Raw genomic sequence first — 21,675 nt, 5'->3', positions numbered from 1 at the left:
CTATATACCCTTTGATGTGGGCATTCCTCTCTAGTTAGAAGCCTCTCAATCCGATGAACTTCTGGACTCTATGAACCCGTCTGATCGGATGGATCCGAAACCATGGCAATCTCCAGAGGATCCTTGTCCAAACACATATGAAGACACTCATCAATAGTAAAATCAACAATATCTATACTATGACAAGTTTCTTCTATCATGGGATGTTTTAATGCTTTTTCCAAGTTAAAAACAATCGTATCATCCCCTACAGCTATCTAGAGTCAATCTCCCTTGCCTAACATCTATAACCGCCCCCGCAGTGTGAAGGAATGGTCTGCCCAAAATGATAGGGATTTGGTTGTCCTCAGCCATATCTAAGACAACAAAATCAACAGGGATGAAAAATTTTCCAATACGAACGGGAACATCCTCCAACACCCCCAATGGGTGTTTAACTGATCTATCGGCCATCTGTAATGTCATATTAGTAACTGTCAACGGACCCATATTTAATTTCTTACAGACAGAATACGGCATAACGCTGACACTAGCTCCTAAATCGCAAAGAGCCTTACTAATAGCAAGGTGACCAATATGACAAGGGATAGGAAAACTTCCTGGATCCTTTAATTTAGGTGGTGAATTGATTGGCAACATGGCACTGCACTTCTGAGTGTAAGAAATAGTTTCCACCGCGTCAAAGGATCTCTTCCTTGTCAAAATCTCCTTCATGAATTTCGCATAAGCCGGCACTTGAGTAATTAATTCGTAAAAGGGACACTTACCTTGTAGATTCTTCACGACCTCCATAAACTTACCAAACTGCTTATCCAGCTTGGATTTTTGTTGTCGATGAGGAAAAGGCAGTGCAATAGTTATGAGCTCGGCTTGCTTGACCTTAGAAACAACTTCTGAAACACCGTCAGCTGTCGAAGACGTGCCTCGATCGAGTCGAGGGGTGACTCGATCGAGCTGGCCGGTTCCTCGATCGAGTCGGGGCTGACTCGATCGAGGATCCTTTGCAGGTTCAGCTCCTTCGTCGTTTTTGCTTTTATCGTCAGCTCGTGTTTCAACTTCGTCAAGTTCTTTTTCAACATCACTAAGCTCCAAGTTACCCAATCCTTTGGGATGCATATAAGGGACCTCATCAACAGTAATGGGCACGTCATTCTCAAGGCTTTGCAGGTCGGGATTCGCATAAGAAGTACCGCTCCTCAGCTGAATAACATTAGCTTGCTCATGAGCTTGTTTACCTTGAGGAGGAAGACATACGGCCTTTTTTGATGGGTTTTGAAGTGCCATCTGAGCCACTTGATTATCTAGCATCTTGTTATGGGCAATTAGCTCAGAAATTTGAGCCGCCTGCTTCTGCTGCATCGACAAAGTTTATTGCAAAAGATTGCGCAACTCTACCATCTCATTGTTTGGAGCTTGTTGAGGAATTTGTTGAGGAGTTTTGCTGAGGAGGCTGTTGATATTGATTGTTAAACTGCTGGCCTCCTTGATTTTGCCTCTGATATCCCCCTAGTGGTTGATTACCACGATTGTTGGAAGGGACATAAACATTTTTCTGTGGCTGCTGCGGGTTTTGTACATTCTGACTGGACCATTGAAGGAATGGGTGTTCCTTCATTCTTTCATTGTAAAAATTGGAGAAGGATGTACCTTGTGCACCCTGTCTATAGTCCTGAAAAGCATTAACCTGCTCCAATGTACTCATGCAATCAGCTGCACCATGACCGTCTAAACCACATCTAGCACAAGACTCCTCTACTTGCTGACTCATGACATGAACTCTCTCCTTACTACCCAATGATTGGGTAGTCTTTATCTCAAAGAACCGGCGTAAATAGTCTCCAGCTGTGCCGCCAGGGCACTATCAACACCAGTACCTCGCGTGCTTCCTCTAGGATTTCTATACCTGGCGGTATGGGTAGCAATCTGATCAATTAACTTCCACGCGTCACCATCATTGGTGTTATTCTGAAACATCCCATTAGTAGAAGAATCCAAAAGGACACGATGATCGTCATACAACTGGTTGCAAAGAAACCACTTTGGGAAACCATGATGGGGAACTGATCGGACTAAACGTTTGAAGCGAGTCCAAGCTTCATTCAAATCTTCAGTAGCTTCTTGCTTGAAACTGGTAATTTGATTTCTCAAAGCATTAGTCTTTTGAGGTGGGAAGTACCTCTTGTAGAAAGCAAGAGCCAAGGAATTCCAAACAGAACTCCTTCAAGATCCATATCCGGATCTCTCAACCACTCGGCCAGCTCCATCTTTCGAGAGAAAGGGAAGAGCACCTTAACTCGATCTTGTGTCACTCCACCGTTGTTAATGGAATAGAACAAAGAAGAGGTGACAAATTTCTCCATATGTGTTGCAGATCCTCGAACTGTCCCTTCAAACATATTTCGTTCCACCAAATTGATGTAAGATGGCCGAATCTCAAAAGTTCCATTGGTAGTAGTGGGTAGCTTAAATCCTTGTGGGATAGAAGCTAAGGTCGACTCGGAGTGACTGGCTAGAGTAGGCATGATGGTAGTTTCGGGAATATCAGTCGTGACTGGAATTTCAGGAATAGGAATGTCGTCCTCTTCCTCTTCGTAGGACCAATCGACTAACTCTGTTGAGCTCGCCGTCTCGACGTCAAGTATACTCAAGTCTTCTACTTGACCCACTTCTTGATTAAATTTTCGTCTGTAGCGAAAAGTCTTCTAGTTCAGATCAAAAGGGATAATCTCGGACCTATTAGACCGGGCATACATTTTAACTAACAAGAGAAGTGTGAGAACGGTCTCAAGGAACGGGTTCCCCGAGACAAAAAGACAAAATAAACACAAACAGACTAAACAATTGTTGCCTCCCAAGAACGGCGCCAAATTTGATGTGGCTAAAGTCGTATTACCAAATCAAAGTAAAACTATCTCAGGACTAACAAGAATAGCTAGCAGTAAGACAGGTATCGAATCCACAGGGAGGCGGTAAAAGTTAAGTCTGTAAATATTTAAATTTTCTAAAGGTAACCGTTTTATGCGGGGGGGGGGGGGGTTGTTTTGTTTTGATCTAATCAACTAATTGCAAGTAATTAAAAGGAGGTTTAAACAATAATATTAAAGGTCTAGGACTTCCGGTTCACTAGGTCAATTATTTGGGGATTATTAATCAATTGCTAGATCTATCAAGCTCTTTAAGGTCATAAGATCGGTCGACTCAATTATGTCCTTTAGATCGATTCTAACATGCGGTCGCTATAATTAGATACAATCTATTTGATTATCGCAGCCTATATTAATTCTAACCCGGTCGGCGAAAGGATTAATTCGCTACTCTAATTAATAACTCAGGCCTTAAGTTAATTAACTAGAAGAAGTACAATAATCAAACAACTTATGCGATATCAATAGCAATTAATCAATTTTCCCTTTTAATTAACCTAGATCTCCTTCATCCTAGATGAGGGAATTAGCTACTCATGATTAAAGTAATAACAACAATGATTAAGATTGAAGACAAAATTAAAAGCATGAAATAACAAAGATGAATTAACATAAAACAATGAACGATTAATTATTGAGGAAAGATTAGTACCGTAGCAAGGAAAGATTAGGGTTCTAAGAGAGTATTCAGCAATATGAAGGTGAATAAAAACGTAACCTAACAATAAAGTACGAGTTTCTAATTATAACAAAAGATAATCGTTTTTGGAAAGTCCGGAAAATAATCCGCCATCAAGGTTCCTCGATCGATCTAGAGGTGACTCGATCGAGGACAGCTGCTCGATCGAGTCCTCCCTGACTCGATCGAGGATCCTGCTTCACAGACGACTTTCCTCCTTTCTTTCACTTCTAGCCTTCGTGCTTCCTCGTTCCTCGTGCCATGCTTCGTGTATTCTACATTGCCGTCTCCGCCACGCTAATCTTAGCTTGATCATACTCATAACGAGTCATTTCTGCATCAAAACACAAAATAGCGGCAGTATCGACAATTCATTGAAATAAGGCATATAAATGATATAAAGTCACGAAAACGGTATGTAAAATGGTATAAAGGGAGCTATAAAAGTATATATAAAAGTGATACATCAGTAATCATTTCAGTAATTAGTCACGTGTTAATACTATGCTTTAAAATAAATATAAAATATACCCTCTGTCCCGGTCATTTGTTGTCCTGTTCTATTTTGGGGTGTCTTAGTCAATTGTTGTCCTTTTTATTTTAAGAATGAACTTGATGAGCAATTTGATCATTCACACTCAGTTTGGTCCACTTGTCATTTCGGAATTGGCTCCTTATTATTTCCTTAATCTTTGTGCCAAAACCAAAGGACAACAATTGACCTGGCCGAAGTGAGTATTTTTTTCCAAAAATTTTTAAGCTGAAATTATTTTTACCATTCTATATTAGTTTTATTTGCCTTAAATAGAAAACTATAATAAATTTACCTTTTTTTGGGTCAGGTCACGAGTTTAGTGGGTCTTGACCCTAAATGTGCGGGTTATTATTGGGTCGGGTCGTCTTTGGATTCGGGTTAAAAAAAAGGGTTATTTCAAGTTTATTTTCAAGCGAGTTTCGGTCGGTTTTTCGAATCGGGTCATCTTTTGACCGCTCTAATCATAGGTAATAAAAACTCGATGTGAGTAAGGGTGGGCATAATCCGGTCCGGACCGGAAAAATGTACCGGTTCGGACCAGAATCTATTGTAATACTACGGTTTTCTATGTCTTTGGGTACTCTATCGAGTGGGGCTTACTCTGTCGAGTAAGTATGTTTGGTTTACGAAACAGTGTTCTGCTGATGGGTACTCGATCGAGTAAGTTACTTACTCGATCGAGTAAGTTACTTTTTACGGGTTATTTGCCAGGGTTTGATAGCAACGCGAGAAGATTATAAAAATATATTTCGTCATTTCTTTTTCACTCTTACTCATTCTAAACTTTTCACAAGAGAACACAAGTTACGTAGCTTTCCCTTCTCACATTGCTATGAAATCCTAAGGGCTAGAATCGTCGGATCGTTGAGTTCTTTACGCCGTTGAGACCGTCGCATTGTAGGTAAGATCCTTGTACAGTTTTTATGTCGTTTCATTGAGTTTGGTTGAAACCCTAATTGGGTATCTTTTTTTTTTTTTTTTTTTTTGGGGGGGGGGGGGGGGGGGTGAAAGTATGATGTGTATTAGATAGTGATGATTATAGGAGGTGATTGCGTTGAAGAACGGTTTTGATTAGCTGATTGTGACAATCTTGATGTTTGCCTTTCCAGGTAGAGTTTTCCTACTCGGTTATTGATTACATAGTGTTGTTGATGGTTGTTTATTGCTGTTGGTTCATATCGTGATGGAATTGGTGATTGGTAATTGTTGTTGTATAATGTGGTTGGTTGTGATTGTTTGTCTGTGGTTCTCGAGGTGCGTTCTCGGTTGAGTGGAGTCACTTGCGGGAGTGACTTCACGCCCTTGATTTGCCCTCTATGGAAACCGCCACAGGAGGGGATGTGCACATTAAGGAACATGGGTTATCGCTCGGATGAGATGATCGGGGCTTAGGTGGGAACGGCTGCGGTCCCCCACTGACGGTGTGGAATACTTGTTGCGATGAGTATTCTGGCAGGACTGCACACTTTAGTGTGTAGTCAGGTGTGTGGAGTTATGATGGAGATTGGATGATGGTGTATTGTTTCTGTTGCATTGTTTTTGTGTGTAATCAGTAACTGATCCCGTTTAAATGTTTTGAAAATTGTGGTGATCCATTCGGAGGTGGTGAACAGTTATTGAGCAGGTATGAGATGAAGCGCATGGGATAGCTGGGTTGAGTCACCACGAGATGTCTAGAAGTCTTCCGTTGTGTTTTGAACATTTATTTACTTTATTTGAGTAAGCATTTTGGAACAATTGTATTTCCTTTTAACAGTTTTGGTTTGGACATGTATCACTTTAAATTTATTTATTAAAGTACGTTTCGTTATTGTCTATCAGATATACATTGCCTCGGGAAACCGAGATGGTAGCATTCCATGCTTTAAGTGGTCCTGGTAAGGCACTTGGAGTATTGGGGTGTTACATCTATCGGACCAGAACCGGAATTAAAAATTCCGGTCCGGTCCCTGGTCCAACATTTTTAAAGATTCCGATTTCCGGTCTGGTCCAGTCTTGGACCGGAAAGACCGGAATTATTGTATTTTTTATGTTTTTAAAAAATATTATTATATAAAAAAACAAGTGTACGCCTATTTAATCCGGTCCAACCGGTCCGATTTTTTAGACTGGAATTTGAAAAGAAGGGATGTAAAATTAATTCCGGTCCAACCGGTTCGACCCGTTCTTGACCGGAAATTTTCCGGTCCGGTCTCCGGTCCATAATTTTTTTGGATTCCAGTTCCGGTCCGGTCCGGACATGTGCCCAGCCATGTGAGGAGCGTAGCGACCAAAAGGGGGCCGCCAAGAAATCCAGCGAGGTCGGAGATGAGATTGACGCCAACTCAAAAGCGCACCCTTCTGCAAACTGTTGAACTTGAATGAAACACTTTATTCGTCGTGCTATTCCCCTAAAATTTCACCAAACACATACACTTTCTCTCTCTTTCTCTTCCCCTTCATTTCGTTTACCTTAATCACGAATATATCTCAATTGATAAATCCGCGATCTACCCGGCGAAGCAGTGAGTGAAGAAGTGATGTCGACTTTGACGTGGAGAAAGGCTTACGGCGCCATTAAAGACCAGACCAAAGTCGGCCTTGCCCAAATTAACAGTGACTACAAGGTTCTCCTTTTTTAAATTTAAATTCCCCTCTTTTTATGTTTTATTTATTCATTTAACTAAACAATAATTATACTGTTGTCTATTTTAAGGATTTGGATGTGGCGATTGTTAAGGCAACTAATCACGTCGAGGTTCCACCAAAAGACCGCCATTTGAGGAGTCAGTTTCTTGCTTCATTATTTTAATTCTTATAAATAATTAGTCATTTTTAGGTTGTTCTATATTCATGCTTTCAGTCTCATCTTGTAGAATTACTGCTCGCTACATCTGCAATCCGGCCTCGGGCTGATGTTGCTTATTGTATCCATGCTCTTGCTCGTCGTTTAGCAAAGACTCGTAATTGGACGGTATGCTTTTCACTTCATTGTTTCATTCATTTCTGATTATCAGTTCCACTTTATTATTGTTTATTACTCCTACTGTTTTTTGTAAGGACATTTTACGCGTCAGTGATTTGTACAAGATCTGCTGACTCTGTCAAATTATTGGAGGGGGTTGGGATTGTTGACTTCTTGCTACTAAAGTATTGATGTTCTTGATTTGCCAGCACTGCCTGGTTAGACTTGTGAATTTTTAAGCGCACTTTGCATGTTACCCTTGTACAAAGCAACTTATTGATGGTACTCATTATTTTTTTAAATTGCTCAGCAACAATGGTGACTTCTGTAATATTGAAGCTCGTAAACTAGAATTGTAAATGCCAGATTATGACCGCATTGTTAATAAAAGTTTGCAGTAAATGTGAGACATTGTCAAATGTTGGAAAGGACAATGTAGCACTTTGTTGTATGTCGATGCCGGATCTAGGATATCAGGAGTTCAAGTTCAAAAATAAAACAGAATTTCTAACTTAATCGCCTATGCAATCCTCAGCACATTTTCTGTTTGTGGTGATGTTGTACGGATTCCCTGTATGTCTCTTCTTTATCCTTGTTCTTGCAAGTAAAGCAGGAGGATTATATTGTGGAAGCGAGTGGAACACAATGGCTATCATTGTTGTCGATTGTTGACCCATGCCTTGAGCTTTACCCGTCGTACTCAATACTCAACTCCTCATCCTCATTTACATGATTCCTAATCTCACAAATCTTGGGGTCCTGAGAACATTGCGTTGTTCTTTTTACGTAGTGTTGGTGTTAAGACTTAACATTGTCTCATACTGATTGTTGCGACAACTAATTTTTCGAACGGCTGCCATATTTATCTTGGCAGCTATTGTCCCTCAAAAGTTAACACACATATTTTCAATTTTGTTTGGAATTGTGAATGCAGTGTTGAAATACAGATTTAACATACTACCTTAGTCCGAAAAGGTAAACCACTTTCAATGAGGTCTCATTTATTGGACCAATACCTTAAACTTAAAGACCCTCTATTATCAAACGTAAATTTATTTTTTCTGTTTGATTATCTCAGATTGTTTCCTTCAATACAAAGTAATTTTTTTGGGAATTGAACCATTTTATCTCAGAAAGTGTAAAAATTGACTAATATTTCTTAGGGGAACTCCATGCAACTGCTTATGTTGAGGGGAAAAGGAGAGGGGGGGGGGGGGTATAATACTTAATGATTCGGGCATGTTAGTGTTGATGAGTGCACTCTTTAAGGACATCTTCCTTCTTTATTTGCTCTCTAAGTGATGAAATAAGCCATTTTCCCGTGGCGTAATATATTTTTTATAGATGTGGTATGTTAGTGTTGGCTTGACATGATACTTGTATCTTTTTATTTAACAGGTAGCACTTAAGACACTCATAGTTGTTCATAGGTTATTGAGGGAAGGTGATACTACTCTCCGGGATGAACTTCTCAATATTTCTCAACGTGTCCGTGTACTTCAGATGTCCAATTTCAAGGACGATTCTAGCCCAATTGGTTGGTATTCCAACCTTTCCTCTTTTGATTGTTACGCTCTCTCACGTGTGCGATGCTCTTCTTTCCTTGCACTTTATCTGGGTATAATACATGCAAATCAATATGTTTGCAGCTTGGGACTGTTCTGCATGGGTTCGTACTTATGCACTTTTCTTGGAGGAAAGACTTGAATGTTCCAAGGCTTTGAGATATGACATTGAAGCTGAGCGTTTACCGAAGCTTGCCCAAGGGCAGGAGAAGGTTTGTGTCTGATCTATCTACAAATTGTTGTTTGAGAAAATGTATTCTTTTTTTTTTTTCCCTGCCTGATTACTACTTTCAAGCAACACCATTGTTTGTAGTTGGTGTTTCAAGACTTATGTGTCTTGTCATGTGTTGTGTTTTGCTGAAGAAGTTTAGGTTGAAATGAGCGTCTCTTGTTTGGCCTGTGGGATGGCCAGTTTGTTCTATGTTTTTTAGTCATAAGTATGTGTTTTTAGAAATGACCCACCGTTATCCAGCTCAAAAGGAGCTACCTTGTGAAAGATTCCGATGTTAAGTCCACGCTAACTCGCTAAATCTATGTTACAGAGAATAATAATGTTTTATGCCCAATTTATTTAAGCTAAACAATTGTTGTTTGCCTCCCTCCCTCCCAAACATTCTTATTTTTTGGTTGGGGGTGGGGTGTATTTAGTGGAGGTCTGGAGGAGGGGCCTGTGATTCTGTGAAGTATGAAGAAAGGAAAGGGGGGGGGGGGTTCTAGGCTTTAGCTTTAGACTCTAGGCTTTGTTTGATATCCCTTGGTTAGTAACTGGGATTGGACGAAAATGGATGGTCAACTTTCCTCCCTCCAAGTCAAATTAAAGCCCGTGTAGCATAGGCAGTATTATGTGCAGAAAAATAGTGGTAGATCCATTTCCTTTCCCTTCTTTCTGCCTCTTCCCCACCTTCCTGTCCTCCCCTTCCCTCCTCTTTTTTGTATCCAAACAAATAGTTGAAATTATTATATACAATCAGGACATGAGTTCTTGCTTTTGGATTTAATGGGCTGTCGGTTGACTTCCCCATCACTTGCTGGACAATGGACTGCAAGCAATGACAATACCAAGTACCTTAAAGGCTTGACTATGGTAGGGTTAAGTGGCTTAAATGTATGTAGTCTCAACTATAGTTACTCTGACACGGTATATCTTCTGCGTGTCGCCACGGCACCTGGCACGCCTCTAATACGCTGGAATGGGACACGACTCCGATGCATGTAGTATTCATCAGCGACGTTACTTACCTGAAAAAAATCTAAGGGAGGGAGGAGAATCCACGGCAAGAAAGTTTGTAAAGGAGAGAGAGAGAAAACAAGGGAAAAAATGAGTGCAGAGAGGCGACAGACTAATGAGCCTTTTGTTTTTCCATGTCTCAATTCATGACTATTAAGCCTTTTTATATTTTCAAAGTAGAGTTATTTTATTCCCCTGAGGGCCATCCCCAATTAAAATGGATGTTGTACTCCAATTTGTTTGTGGGATTAAAAGTCTAAAAAAAAAAGCAAAAAAATAATAATATTCTCTTAACATAATTGTTTATTGAGTAGATAATTTCTACATGAGACGTGTCCTGTTCGTGTCTGGTCAAGACACTTATATGACCGTATCCCCGTATCATTTTAATCTCAAAATTACGTGTCTGATGACACTTCTTCGCCGTGTCTGGGTAACATAGGTCTCAAATATGTGCTCAACTCACAAAGAGGTTGTTTCCGAATGAATGTTGATGAAATTTGTGTCGCTAATTGCGTCAAACAATAAAATAACCTAAAAGCTAAACAAGTTTAGTGAGCCATTTTTGGTGTCTTCTATCATATCTGAAAGCCAAATAATACTGGTTGTTTAAATTCGTTGCGAGCATCATATTCTAGTTAATTTTGTTCTGTAGTCATGCACTCATGTTTGATCACGAGGTTAATACTCTAATACAGGTTTGAGTTACTCAGTATAGACCTTGCAAGTCCATTTATGCTTGGCTGTTCAGGTTGTGATACGATGGTAGTGAATGAAATTTTTTGAGTGCTGCCTTTTAGTGTCTGACCTAGGAGTAGGTGTGGCCATACTGGCTTTCCTTTGTTCCATGTATTTTGGTTTCAATCTTTTACACCATCTCTATTTGATTTTGCTATTTTATCTTATCTGTATTAATGCTCTTATTTTCAATGACAATTCTCGAAGATTAATTGTAGTTTAGTCATGTATATACCTGACTGCATCACTAAGGTCAGTAATATATTGTTTGATAGACACTTAATAGCCCTTCTTTTGTATTCTGATAATTCTCGTTAATATGATCGTGTCCATGGATAGGCAACTAATGTAGTTTTTTAATATCTTCCGGTGATAATTTGTGTGTTATGTTGCATCTTGTTCATTTACGCTTTTGAACTGGAACAAAAGCTAATTTCAAAGTGTGACGGACTCTTTCAGATAGCGAGAAAACTCTCTATGTTATGGTTGCAAATCAGATGTGGTGTTATCCACCAATCATAATTGAGTTTTCTTGTTAGTTCCATTTTTACAACTTCCAAAAGTGGTTATTTTATGGATATAAAATAAAAATGACGAAGGCTAATAAAAATGATATTCTAGGGAGGATTTTTCAATAATCCAAAATTTTCCAAGTAATATCTATAATGGATTTGATATCCGGAAATTTCGTTTACAGATGTTCGATCTGATTTTTTTTCTGGTTGGATATCTATTGGAGGTGATGAAGTTGCTGAGGGAGAGAGCAAATGTATTATGAAAGGATTATTCTGTTTGCATATGGCAAGGATTGATATTGATCTTGGAGTTTTTAACGATATGAGTGAATAGTATTCCTCTTTCTACTTTCTGAAATTAGAGGACATTGGTTGATATTGACCATGGAGTTTTTACCGATTTGAGTGAATCCAAAGTTCCCGTCCTTCTACTTTCTAAGGTTAGAGGACATGTCTACCCGTTCTAATTTGGGTTATCAGGGTAGGAATGGATTAGGATAATTTGGTAAAAAGAAACCAAACAATAAATGGATTATGATGATTTGGTGAAAAGACACCAAACAACATGCTAAAAAGGGAAAGATAGAGATAAGTGGGAAGATGAAAAACTGCTCAAAAGGGATATGGGAAGAAAACAGAAAAACAGAGGCCAAAATACAAAGATGAGATTCAGATTTTCTTTTTTCAAGTAAAGCAAAAGAAATTGGGTGTATGCAACTGCGCATTTTACTCATCTCAGTAGTCTACTGACTATTTTACTCTCTCATTTCATAAGCTTGTACTACATAGAAAAGAATAAGAAAAAAACCTCAAAAAATAAACCCACACACCACCACGTTGACCACTCACCCCCACCGCCCCTCCCCTTCACGCGACCATCCTTCCCCTTCCCACCACCGGCGACCACCGATCTGCTGACAACAATTTCCCACCAACTTGCTACTCTCTCACTGTCCCTGCCCCCACCTGAACTCTCGTCGCCAGCGACACCTCCGCCCCCCTACAAGACACCTGCATCCACCACCGCCAGTCATCTTTTATGCTCCCTCCCTCTTCGATCACCCATTTCCTCTAATTTCCCCTAACCCACGACCCCCTGCCATCCTCCGCCTGCACCGCCCTTCCCCTGCCGTCCTCCACCACGCCGCCGTCCCTCCACAATCAAACAGCCAATGAACAATGGTTTGTAATTAACATGAACCCTAATTTTAAAAAGGTCTAAAAAAATGAAAGAAACAAATTAATTTGATTCTTAATTATGTAATTAACAAATTTAAAATCTGTTTAACACTCAAATTACATCCTTAGTAGAAGAAATCGGTTTAATTTAAGAGATTGTAGGGTTAGTAATTGAGAGAATTAAGTTGGTTGCTTTTTTAGTTAGGGGTATGCAAATGGAAAATATTTGGTAAAATGTTCTGAGATGAGTAAAAAATGTACTGCGAAAATAAACTCTGAAATTCTGAAAAATTATAGACATCAAAACATAAAGTTGAATACAATCATCCACATGAATTCTTTTCCACTGCTCCATCCTTTAATTCCCATTTTGTGGAGTTATCCATTAAAATTTATTGGTACTTTATGCTAGATAAAAGGTTTATGTATTTGGTGTCTTGATTGTGATAGGATGCTTGAAGTATTAATGCTCGTGCCATTTCTGGCACAGAATTAAACTTTATTCTACTGTTTTGGACAGGGTTATAGCAGAACTAGGGATTTGGATTCTGAGGATCTACTAGAGCACCTGCCGGCCTTGCAGCAGTTACTGTATCGTCTAATTGGATGCCGGGTACTTTATATTGCATACTAGCGTGCCAGCCGCTTTATTGTTGTCGTGTCGTCATCATTGTCTTCGTCTTTATTGTTGTCATCATCATTGCATATGATCTCATGAACATTCATCATTGCATATGATCTCATGAACTATCCTTAAGGTTTGAATTTAAGATGCTTTCTTTGCTTCTGACAGCCAGAAGGAGCAGCTCTTGAAAATTACGTCATACAGTATGCAGTTGCACTGGTATGTCCATTCCTGATTAGCGCTGTATTTTATATGACCGTTCTCCTATAGATGCTTAGTCAATACAGTGTACAAAAATTCAGATTCTTTTAACATATTTGTTCATTATCATTTGAATGTATAAAGGTTAGTAGAAAACATTTAATACTGTCAGTGCTAAAGTGAAAACTATCAGTAATGAATACTTTTGTATGAAAAGTGGTTATTGGAAACAATTCATAGGAATACGCTGCACAATTACAATAGTTACACCACACCAGTATAGAAACCCGAGGTTTTGTCCCAGGAACATTCCTTAACCTTGCAGATAAAAGCTAAGCATTCCCTTTCTTACTCTTTTGATGCTTCATAGTCCTTACAACCTGTTTGTCTTATAACGAAGTAGTAGCATGTACTAATTTGTGATATGTTAACGATGTACTAACCGTAACAATCTAAAGGTATTAATTATCTTATTGAGAGTAACTATTGGATCTTATTCTGCTTGCAGGTTCTGAAGGAGAGTTTTAAAATATACTGTGCAATTAATGATGGAATAATTAATCTAATTGATAAGGTAACTATGATAAATGATCCTACTATCATTAGCCATCTTTTAGAGACTATCACATTTTAGCGTATTTACTCTTGTTAATTCATGTTTCTCTTGTGGTAGTTCTTTGAAATGCCAAGACATGAAGCCATAAAGGCTTTGGAGATATATAAACGAGCTGGCCAACAGGTGATGCTAATGTATATCTTCACAATATTTTGCTGTAGAGTTTGGGCAGAGCTGTATAATGGTTTTGGTATGCTAAAGCTGATAAGTGCAAAAACTCCTTACGTTTTCTTGTTGTTTAGGCTTCTTGCTGCATTAGATCTTTATTACATTATCAATTTCTTCCTCCTTAAAGAAACTGCATGCATTGCCCTTTCTTGGCTTAAAGATTATCTTTCCTGATGAAATGGTTGGGCTATCACATTTTCATGGAGTTGGTGATTTGATCCTATGGTACCCAGTCTCGCAGACAAACGGTGTCCAGTTTATGACACCACTCTTTTAGAATTAATTGATGCCTGGACCTGGGTAGTGGATGGTGGATACTGGCAAACAAGCGTCTTGACCAATTATGTAGACATTGGCACAACTTGTTTTTTAAAACTAAAATTATCCCCCGGCTTACGAACATTTCTATAGCATAAGGAAAATTGATAACTACTACTTTCTATAAACACACTTTTGAAAACTGCTACCTTTTTAAAAAAAACTTAAAAACTATTCTTACGTAATCAGGTATAAAAATGCTACCTACGCCCAATTATCCGGTGACTTGATGAGAAATAGACGTTTTTACCCTTCCTTTATATTACCCTCTTATTATTCCCTGGATTTCACATAAACCCCTATGCTTTACTCTTATCTTCAACACGAAATAATCCTTCTCTTCTCTTCTAATTGAGATTATCTATCAACTGAAGTTCAACAATTGGAAAGTGAGTAAAAACGAATTTTAACCTGAGTAAGTAAATGAGGTAGTAGTTTCTTTAGAAAGGTACTAGTTTTCAAAAGTGGGTTTATAGTAGGTAGTAGCTATCAATTTTCCCAAAATCTATAATGCTTCTCTTACATATTTAGACTACTCTAATCTCTGTCTCAGTTTATAACGGTGTTTGCAGTTTGATCTTACTAAATGCGCCTGATATCGCTTTAAAATGCTGTAAATGTGATTATGGTGTTTTTCAATCCTATCCAAAACGGTCGTGTGGAGTTCCTAATAGGAATATTTATAATAGTTGGGCCTCAACCATCACCTTAAGGTTGTGGTTGAGTTGGTTCATCTATCAGTTCCTACCTCAAAACCAGTCCGTGCCTTAAAAAAAGAGGAAGTATCACGTCAGTCTCCAGACATGTTGGACACGAGTAGACCTGGCAAACATATCGTGTCGTGGGTTCGTGTTACATGTAAATGGGTCACGAGCCCTTCAACCCAAACTCAACCCAATTAAATCTCGTGTCGACCCACTTACATAAATGGGTCATCAAGCCTCAATCCTAACTAGTTAATTTCGTGTTGGATTCGTGTCGTTTTTTCGTCTCATGTCAATATTTAGAAAGTGTAAATATATCTATGTGATGGACGATCAAGAAATAGTAGGATTAATTTAGTAAATAGGTCATTCGTGTCGGGTTTGTGTTTAGAGAGCTCAACCTAAACCCGACCCAATTTCATGTTCATGTCGATCCACTTACATAAATGGGTCATTAAGCCTCCACCCAAACCCGTTAATAATTTCGTGTCGTGTGTTCCTCTGATGCTCAGACTCTTCACTTACTTCTTCACTTACTCCTGTGGATCGGTGGACACGACCCGGACGCGGATCCTGACCGAGATCCTGGTGTCGGACCCGGCAGTGAGAATCGGACCCTGTTGTTTGGTTCCATAGGATTCAAAACCATAAACCAGGGGCGGTAGAAGATGAAGATGAATCGCAGAGAATAGAGTATACAGTAAAAATGGATGCTTTAAAGTATGGAATAGTAAAAGAAATTAAATATTCATTTTAGAAGAAGGTAGAAGATGAAGAATAGCTTAGGAATTGAAAATGAAGGCTTCCCAATGTTTGCATAGGAAATAGTAAAAAGGAGAGGGAGGTGTTATCTAATTATTTAAGGAAGGTATTAGTGTTATCTAATTATGAGGTGTTACCTACCAAAAAAATTCAGTAAATATGTATAAATATTTTTTTTAAAAAAAATTCCGAGTCCAATTGGAACTCATGGATCCTCGTATCCGAGTCCGAGCATCACAGGTGTGTTCGTGTCGTGTCATTGTTTGCCAGCTCTAGACATAAGACACGATGGCTATATGAAATGTCAAAGTAACAAAGATTTGATGAACACGATTTACATTATCTAAATATATAAATTTTAACATTGAACTTATATTTAACAATAGATCGTTTAACTAAAGAATGTGAACTAATATGCAACATTGTGAATGTTATTATTGGCATTTCTCCAATACTATATAAATTTGTCAATGTGGGATAATATAAATGGAATGGTTGGAGTACTATCTAATAATATTCTCTCATTGTTTGTAAACAATGCGACAACCTAACGAGGACAATTTTCATAAGCGTGAGAGCGAGCTAATGTTCATGAAGATGTGAGTACTGAGTGAGGCTCAAATTTGTACATGAAGGTTATGTGGAATGTCTTACCTATGATGGAATGGAAAAGTTCTTATTTGGAAATGTAATTGTGAAGATGCTTGTAAATGCTGTGGAAGTTGATTTAAAATGTTGATTCAGGCTGGGAGTCTGTCTAGCTTTTATGAAGTTTGCAAAGGATTGGAACTTGCACGGAATTTTCAGTTCCCTGTGTTGAGAGAGGTATTTCTTACACATGGATGAATTTCTTACTCCACCTATATATTTTCACTGATGAAGAGCTATTATGCTGGTCTATCTTCTACAGCCACCACAATCTTTTCTTGCCACTATGGAAGAGTACATTAGAGAGGCACCTAGTGTTGTATTGGTGCCAAGCCAACAGCTGGTTAGTTCACTTTTCTTAGTCACAATAGAATATCACATGGTAAGTCAGTTTGCAATGTTTTTTGGCTTCAGTTATGTCAATTTAGCTCCACTGTTTTCAACTAGGAATTTCCAGAGAGACTTCAACTGACATACAAACCTGAAGAAGATTATTCCGAGGAAGATGGTAATGTATCCATTGATGAGCCACAACCTATGAATTCAGATGATTTATCTTCCACTGTGGAAATTGCTCTAGTTTTGCAACCTGCTGAGATTATTGACTCGGGAGATTTTTTGGTATGTTCTTTTGCTCCTATATTTAGCTAATAAGGCTAATTAAAAAGGGGAGAGGGGTTGAAAATACTTACATGCTTAAATTTGTGAAATGTTATTTTCACCAATTAAACAGTTTTTAAAATCAAATTAAGTGGGTGTTTGGTTGGCGCTTTTGGAATGGATTCAATCCATCCTAGTGTTTGGTTGGAGGCTTTTGGAATGGAGTTAGATGGCCAATGGATTCTAACTCCATGCCGATCCCTTGGAATCCTATACCCATGCATACACCCAAGTTTCTAACTCCATTCCACCCTATTACTATTACTTTTTCCATTCCCGGATTGAACCAAATAGTTGCAAACAAGTATGGGGTTCTAACTCCATACCTCTTTGGTATCACAATCTATTCCGATACTTTGAACCAGACGACCACTAAATACATGCATTCTCAGCATCGGTTTAGGTCTAAGTGTTTCGGAGGAAACAAACTTGGGATGCAGATGAGTGCAAAAAACTGATTTTGATTTACTTCAATGGATTTTTTCAGTCCCATGGCAAAACATGATTGTCAAATTACATAAATTATTACCAGCATAATCCAATAAGATGCTTGGGGAATTGTTCCCCTTCAACCTTTGCTGCGGAATCATGGGCAATCACGCAAATTAAGCTTTATAAGAGGGGGGATATGGAGTGATTAAGTATTATTAACCACATTACATCAGTATCACAATTTTTTATATCATGTTGTCTGTTGTCTTTAGGGTTTGAATATGACAACTGACGCATCAGCCATTGAGGAAAGTAATGCATTGGCTTTGGCTATAGTACAATCAGGTAGATGTACACACTTATCTGGACTCTGGTAACTGGCTTTTGCTCTGTGAGATGTGCATCTTTTGCTGACTATTGGGAAACAAATGGCTTCCTCATTTGACATTGGTTTGTAGATTCCTCAGCCTCAAATTCTGGCACTGCTACAAGTAAAGAATTTGATCCTACTGGTTGGGAACTTGCATTGGTTACAACCCCCAGCACCGACATTTCTTCTTACACCGAGAGACAACTGGTAGGTGGTTTATCGTATATCATTTTGTGATCTCTACATCTCAACCTTGTATCATTTGTGATCTATCTATATCTTAAATTTTAGATGTTCTTCAGTTAGTAGTCCTATTTAAAATTTTGAAAGTCAAGCGAGATGCTGGATTTTCATCTTTAGCTTCTTGGCGAGTGGACTAGCTTGCCTCAGCCCCCACATAACGAAAATAAAATCAAAAAAAATCTACAGGCAAGGACAATAAAGAAATGGAAGGCAGACATATCTCTTCTGACGTCTATCGGACATAGAAAGCCCATGTAGGAGTGTTTTAAAGTAGGCGTACGTAACGTAGTATAGGGTTAGAATTGGTTAAATGAAAGAACCTTGGACACATGTAGGAGTGTTTGTTCTGAATTTCTAAAGTGATGACCACCTCCAATTCAAAAACCTTACACAAATTCTTGTTTACAACTGTTGCAAACAAGAATAATTTACAACGGAGGAATAAATCCGTCCACACACTTTTTTAGAGAGGGGGGGGGGGGGGGTGTTACGGTGCTTTCCACCCTTTCGTTGTAACTTATAACGGTTGTAAGCAAGACTTACTGAAAACCTTAATTACAGTGGAATATTTGCTGAGTGGTGTTGTGTTTTGCTCGTTTTGTTCCTGTTTTTGTTTTGCTTGGTTAACTCTCATCTGTGCAAATCTGATCACATTACTTTCAAGATCTGTCTAGTTTTGAAATTGTGACTGCTTTGTGGTGAAATCCTGTGTTACTCAGACACGCCGACACGGCTATTTGGGGTGAATTTTCCTGTTTTGTGGTCTAAATTGAAGTGTCGTGTCGTGTCGTGTCGGTGACCGACACGTGTCTGACACCGACACGTGTCTGACACGCGACACGGCACTTAAGTGAAGTGTCGGAGTACCAGAGGTGAAATCTGATCCACCGAGGATTATCACTGTTTAGCATCTCCTTTAGGCAACATCTTTTCCCTCCATCCCAAATATATTGTCCCATTTTCCTTTTTTGGTCCTTTCCAAATTAATTGTCCCCACTCTAAATATAGTAAATAAAATAGTGAAGATCCCACATTACCCCTAGTTAAGTAAGCACTAACATTTCATCCCCAATCATTTTGGGATTAAGGCTCTGATGTTGTTGTTGTTGTGTCTTCTTAGTTAATGGGTGATATTATTATTCGTCACTATTTCTAAAATCCAACCTTAAAGTAATATTTTACTCATTTTCATGATATAGCTAGTGCCTAGTGCGGTAGTGCCTCACTAAACTAATTACTGAAATATGTTTTGCCTATACTTTGACACTTTGCAGCTGAAATTAGTTTTAAGGTGCCACTCTAATCTGTTTATTACTTTTATTGAGGCGACTGCTTGTCTATGACTTTGGTTCTCTTTGTCATGGTTTACTCCTAGTATGCCTTGTGCTACTGGTTATTTTTGTCCAGTGGGGTCCAGTCTCATTTCTCTCTTAACCATTGAGACATTAGATGAATCTTCAGTCATTTTCGTTTGGAGGAGGTTTGGATTTAATTACATCTAAGTTCTAATTCTCTGTTTCAGATTAAATGATGGTGGTGAAAGGGCAAAGCTGATGTTGCCTGTGGCACACCTGTTCTGATGATATTGTTTTTTTTCTTGCTCTTATGGACAGGCTGGAGGATTGGATTCACTGACCCTGAGTAGTTTGTATGACGAAGCGGCTTATAGAACAAACCAGCATCCAATATATGGAGCACCAGCTCTGAATGCTTTTGAAGTTCAAGATCCATTTGCAATGTCTAACAACATTGCTCCTCCCCCTGGAGTTCAGATGAGTGCTATGGCCCAACAATCATCTCACAATCCTTTTGGTTCCTATCAGCCTTCCTTTCAAGCACAGCCTCATGCAGGCCTTAGTGGGCCAAACCCTTTCACCGACAATGGTTTCGGTCCATATCCTGCTGCTCCTCTTCATCCACAACATGCTAATCCTTTTGGAAACACAGGATTGCTGTAATATCAGCCTTTGATTGCTTTCGGTAAACTTGAGTTGAGTACGCGTGCGATGTGGTTAGGTCTTCTGGTAGGTTTCAGGCTTGAGATGTTAATTTGATGCAGATCATTTTCTGCATACAGTGCTTTTGTAAACTACTCGGTAAGAAATTTATTGTTCTTGTGATTGCAATATAATAATATGTTCTATGTATGTTTGTAATCGCCTGGGCTTTTGTATAAAGTATAAATATGGATCATGTGTCATTGTGTATAATCTTATTTTGTTATGCTGTGCCATGCTGCCTGTTTACATCTGATTTAATTTACAATGGGCCACTTTGCAAAGCCTTTGCTGAACCTCCCAGATTACACTATTTATTTGTTCATGGTGAGCTTGTTAATTTTCCATGCCACCATGTGTTACTTGAAATTTTCTGTAAAATAATGCTTGAAAAAAAAATGATGTTTTGGTTCGGTCTTAAATATATGTCAAAGTGGTGTCTATGTAGGATTGGAAAATGTTGGACCTTAAACATGGGTGCCAAATTACTGCCAATGTGCCATGCCATTCCAGATAGTGTGTTCTGTGTTGAAGATGAAAAGAGCTCATCTATGATATAAATGTTGCATGTGAGATCTCCCACATTGAAAGAACAAGAGAGGGATGTTAATACTCCCTCCTATTCTACATAATTGTTCCATTGTTCAAATGACACAAGATTTACGAAAATGAGTTAAATAATGTAAAGTATTATGGTGGGGTGAGGTAATTGGAGGGAGGGAAGGTATTGTGGGTGTAGTGATTAAATAAAGTATTGTTGTGGGATGAAGTGATTAAAATAAGTATTGTTGTGGGGTGAAGTGATTAAAATAAGTTATGGGTTGAAGTGATAAAAATAATTATAAAAGTTTGCCAAAAACGGACAATGGGACATTATTGTGAATAGACGGAAATGGAAACTGGGATAGTTATTTAGGTGTCGTTTGGTTGTCATGGCAGAATTAATCTCCCGTTAATTTCAAAAACACGTGAATTGTGTAATTCATGTGAATTACTCAAAAGACGTTTGGTTGACATGTAGAAATTGAATGGACACAGGAATTTCAAACCACCTAGGGGAGCTAGGTAATCAAACTCCTCCATTATGGAGGAGTTTGCAATTCCTAGGAAAAAGTAAATCATGGGATTTTGGGTAACCAAACATCTTCATTTTTTCTAATTCATGGGATTTTCCAATTCTCCCACATTTCTAGTAGCAACCAAACAATGCCTTAGAATAGGAAGGAGTATTTGGGTTTGACTTTCTCTCCTCTATATAGGTGGGACCCATGCTTGATAACCTAAACTTAACCTTGTATCAGAGCTTATGGTTAAGAAAAAACCTGGACATGGAAAAAAAAAAGGAAAATTGGGCTAGAAAAGTGAGTGGACAAAAAAAAAAAAAAAAAATAAAAAAAAATCCTTGATTACTCTGGTCTGCCGGAGAAAGGGGTTCACATGTGAGGACTGAGGGGTGAAGATGAAAAAAGCTCACCCGCTCCCTTAGTTTACAATTGTTTGTCTAATATTTCATTTTTAGTTGTTCGTAATTATTTATCAACTAGTCTTAAACCCTCGTACTACGCGGGGCTGTTTTAAAATTTGTCAAATTAAATTAGTTATTAATAATTATGACAAAATTATG

General features: G+C 38.6%; 1 protein-coding gene and 1 non-coding gene across 2 annotated transcripts; both read left to right on the top strand.

Moving 5' to 3' along the window:
• The first annotated feature begins 2,044 nt into the window (after positions 1-2,044).
• LOC141636713 (small nucleolar RNA R71) lies at positions 2,045-2,153 on the top strand. Its single transcript, XR_012541305.1, has one exon. It is a non-coding gene; the product is annotated as a small nucleolar RNA R71 (small nucleolar RNA).
• A 4,252-nt stretch (positions 2,154-6,405) lies between these two features.
• Positions 6,406-20,254, top strand: LOC141634190 (putative clathrin assembly protein At2g01600). The gene is made up of 15 exons (XM_074446447.1): positions 6,406-6,744; positions 6,834-6,903; positions 6,994-7,091; positions 8,481-8,619; positions 8,732-8,859; positions 12,828-12,920; positions 13,101-13,151; positions 13,642-13,707; positions 13,807-13,872; positions 16,446-16,526; positions 16,612-16,692; positions 16,797-16,970; positions 17,714-17,786; positions 17,900-18,018; positions 19,668-20,254. Exons 1-15 carry the CDS (start codon positions 6,658-6,660, stop codon positions 20,010-20,012), a joined length of 1,671 nt encoding a protein of 556 aa, XP_074302548.1. The 5' UTR covers positions 6,406-6,657; the 3' UTR covers positions 20,013-20,254.
• Positions 20,255-21,675: the final 1,421 nt, after the last annotated feature.

This window comes from Silene latifolia, chromosome Y (assembly GCF_048544455.1).
Source record: "Silene latifolia isolate original U9 population chromosome Y, ASM4854445v1, whole genome shotgun sequence".
NCBI lineage: Eukaryota > Viridiplantae > Streptophyta > Magnoliopsida > Caryophyllales > Caryophyllaceae > Silene > Silene latifolia.
The sequence above is the reverse complement of the archived record's forward strand: the minus strand, read 5'-3'. Positions and strand labels throughout refer to the sequence as shown.

Excerpts from the sequence above, each read along its gene's own strand:
- LOC141634190 (XM_074446447.1), top strand. The coding sequence starts at position 6,658 with ATGTCGACTTTGACGTGGAGAAAGGCTTACGGCGCCATTAAAGACCAG. Across the intron at positions 8,860-12,827 it reads TTGCCCAAGGGCAGGAGAAG|GGTTATAGCAGAACTAGGGA; the intron begins GTTTGTGTCTGA and ends TGTTTTGGACAG. Across the intron at positions 16,527-16,611 it reads AGTTCCCTGTGTTGAGAGAG|CCACCACAATCTTTTCTTGC; the intron begins GTATTTCTTACA and ends TATCTTCTACAG.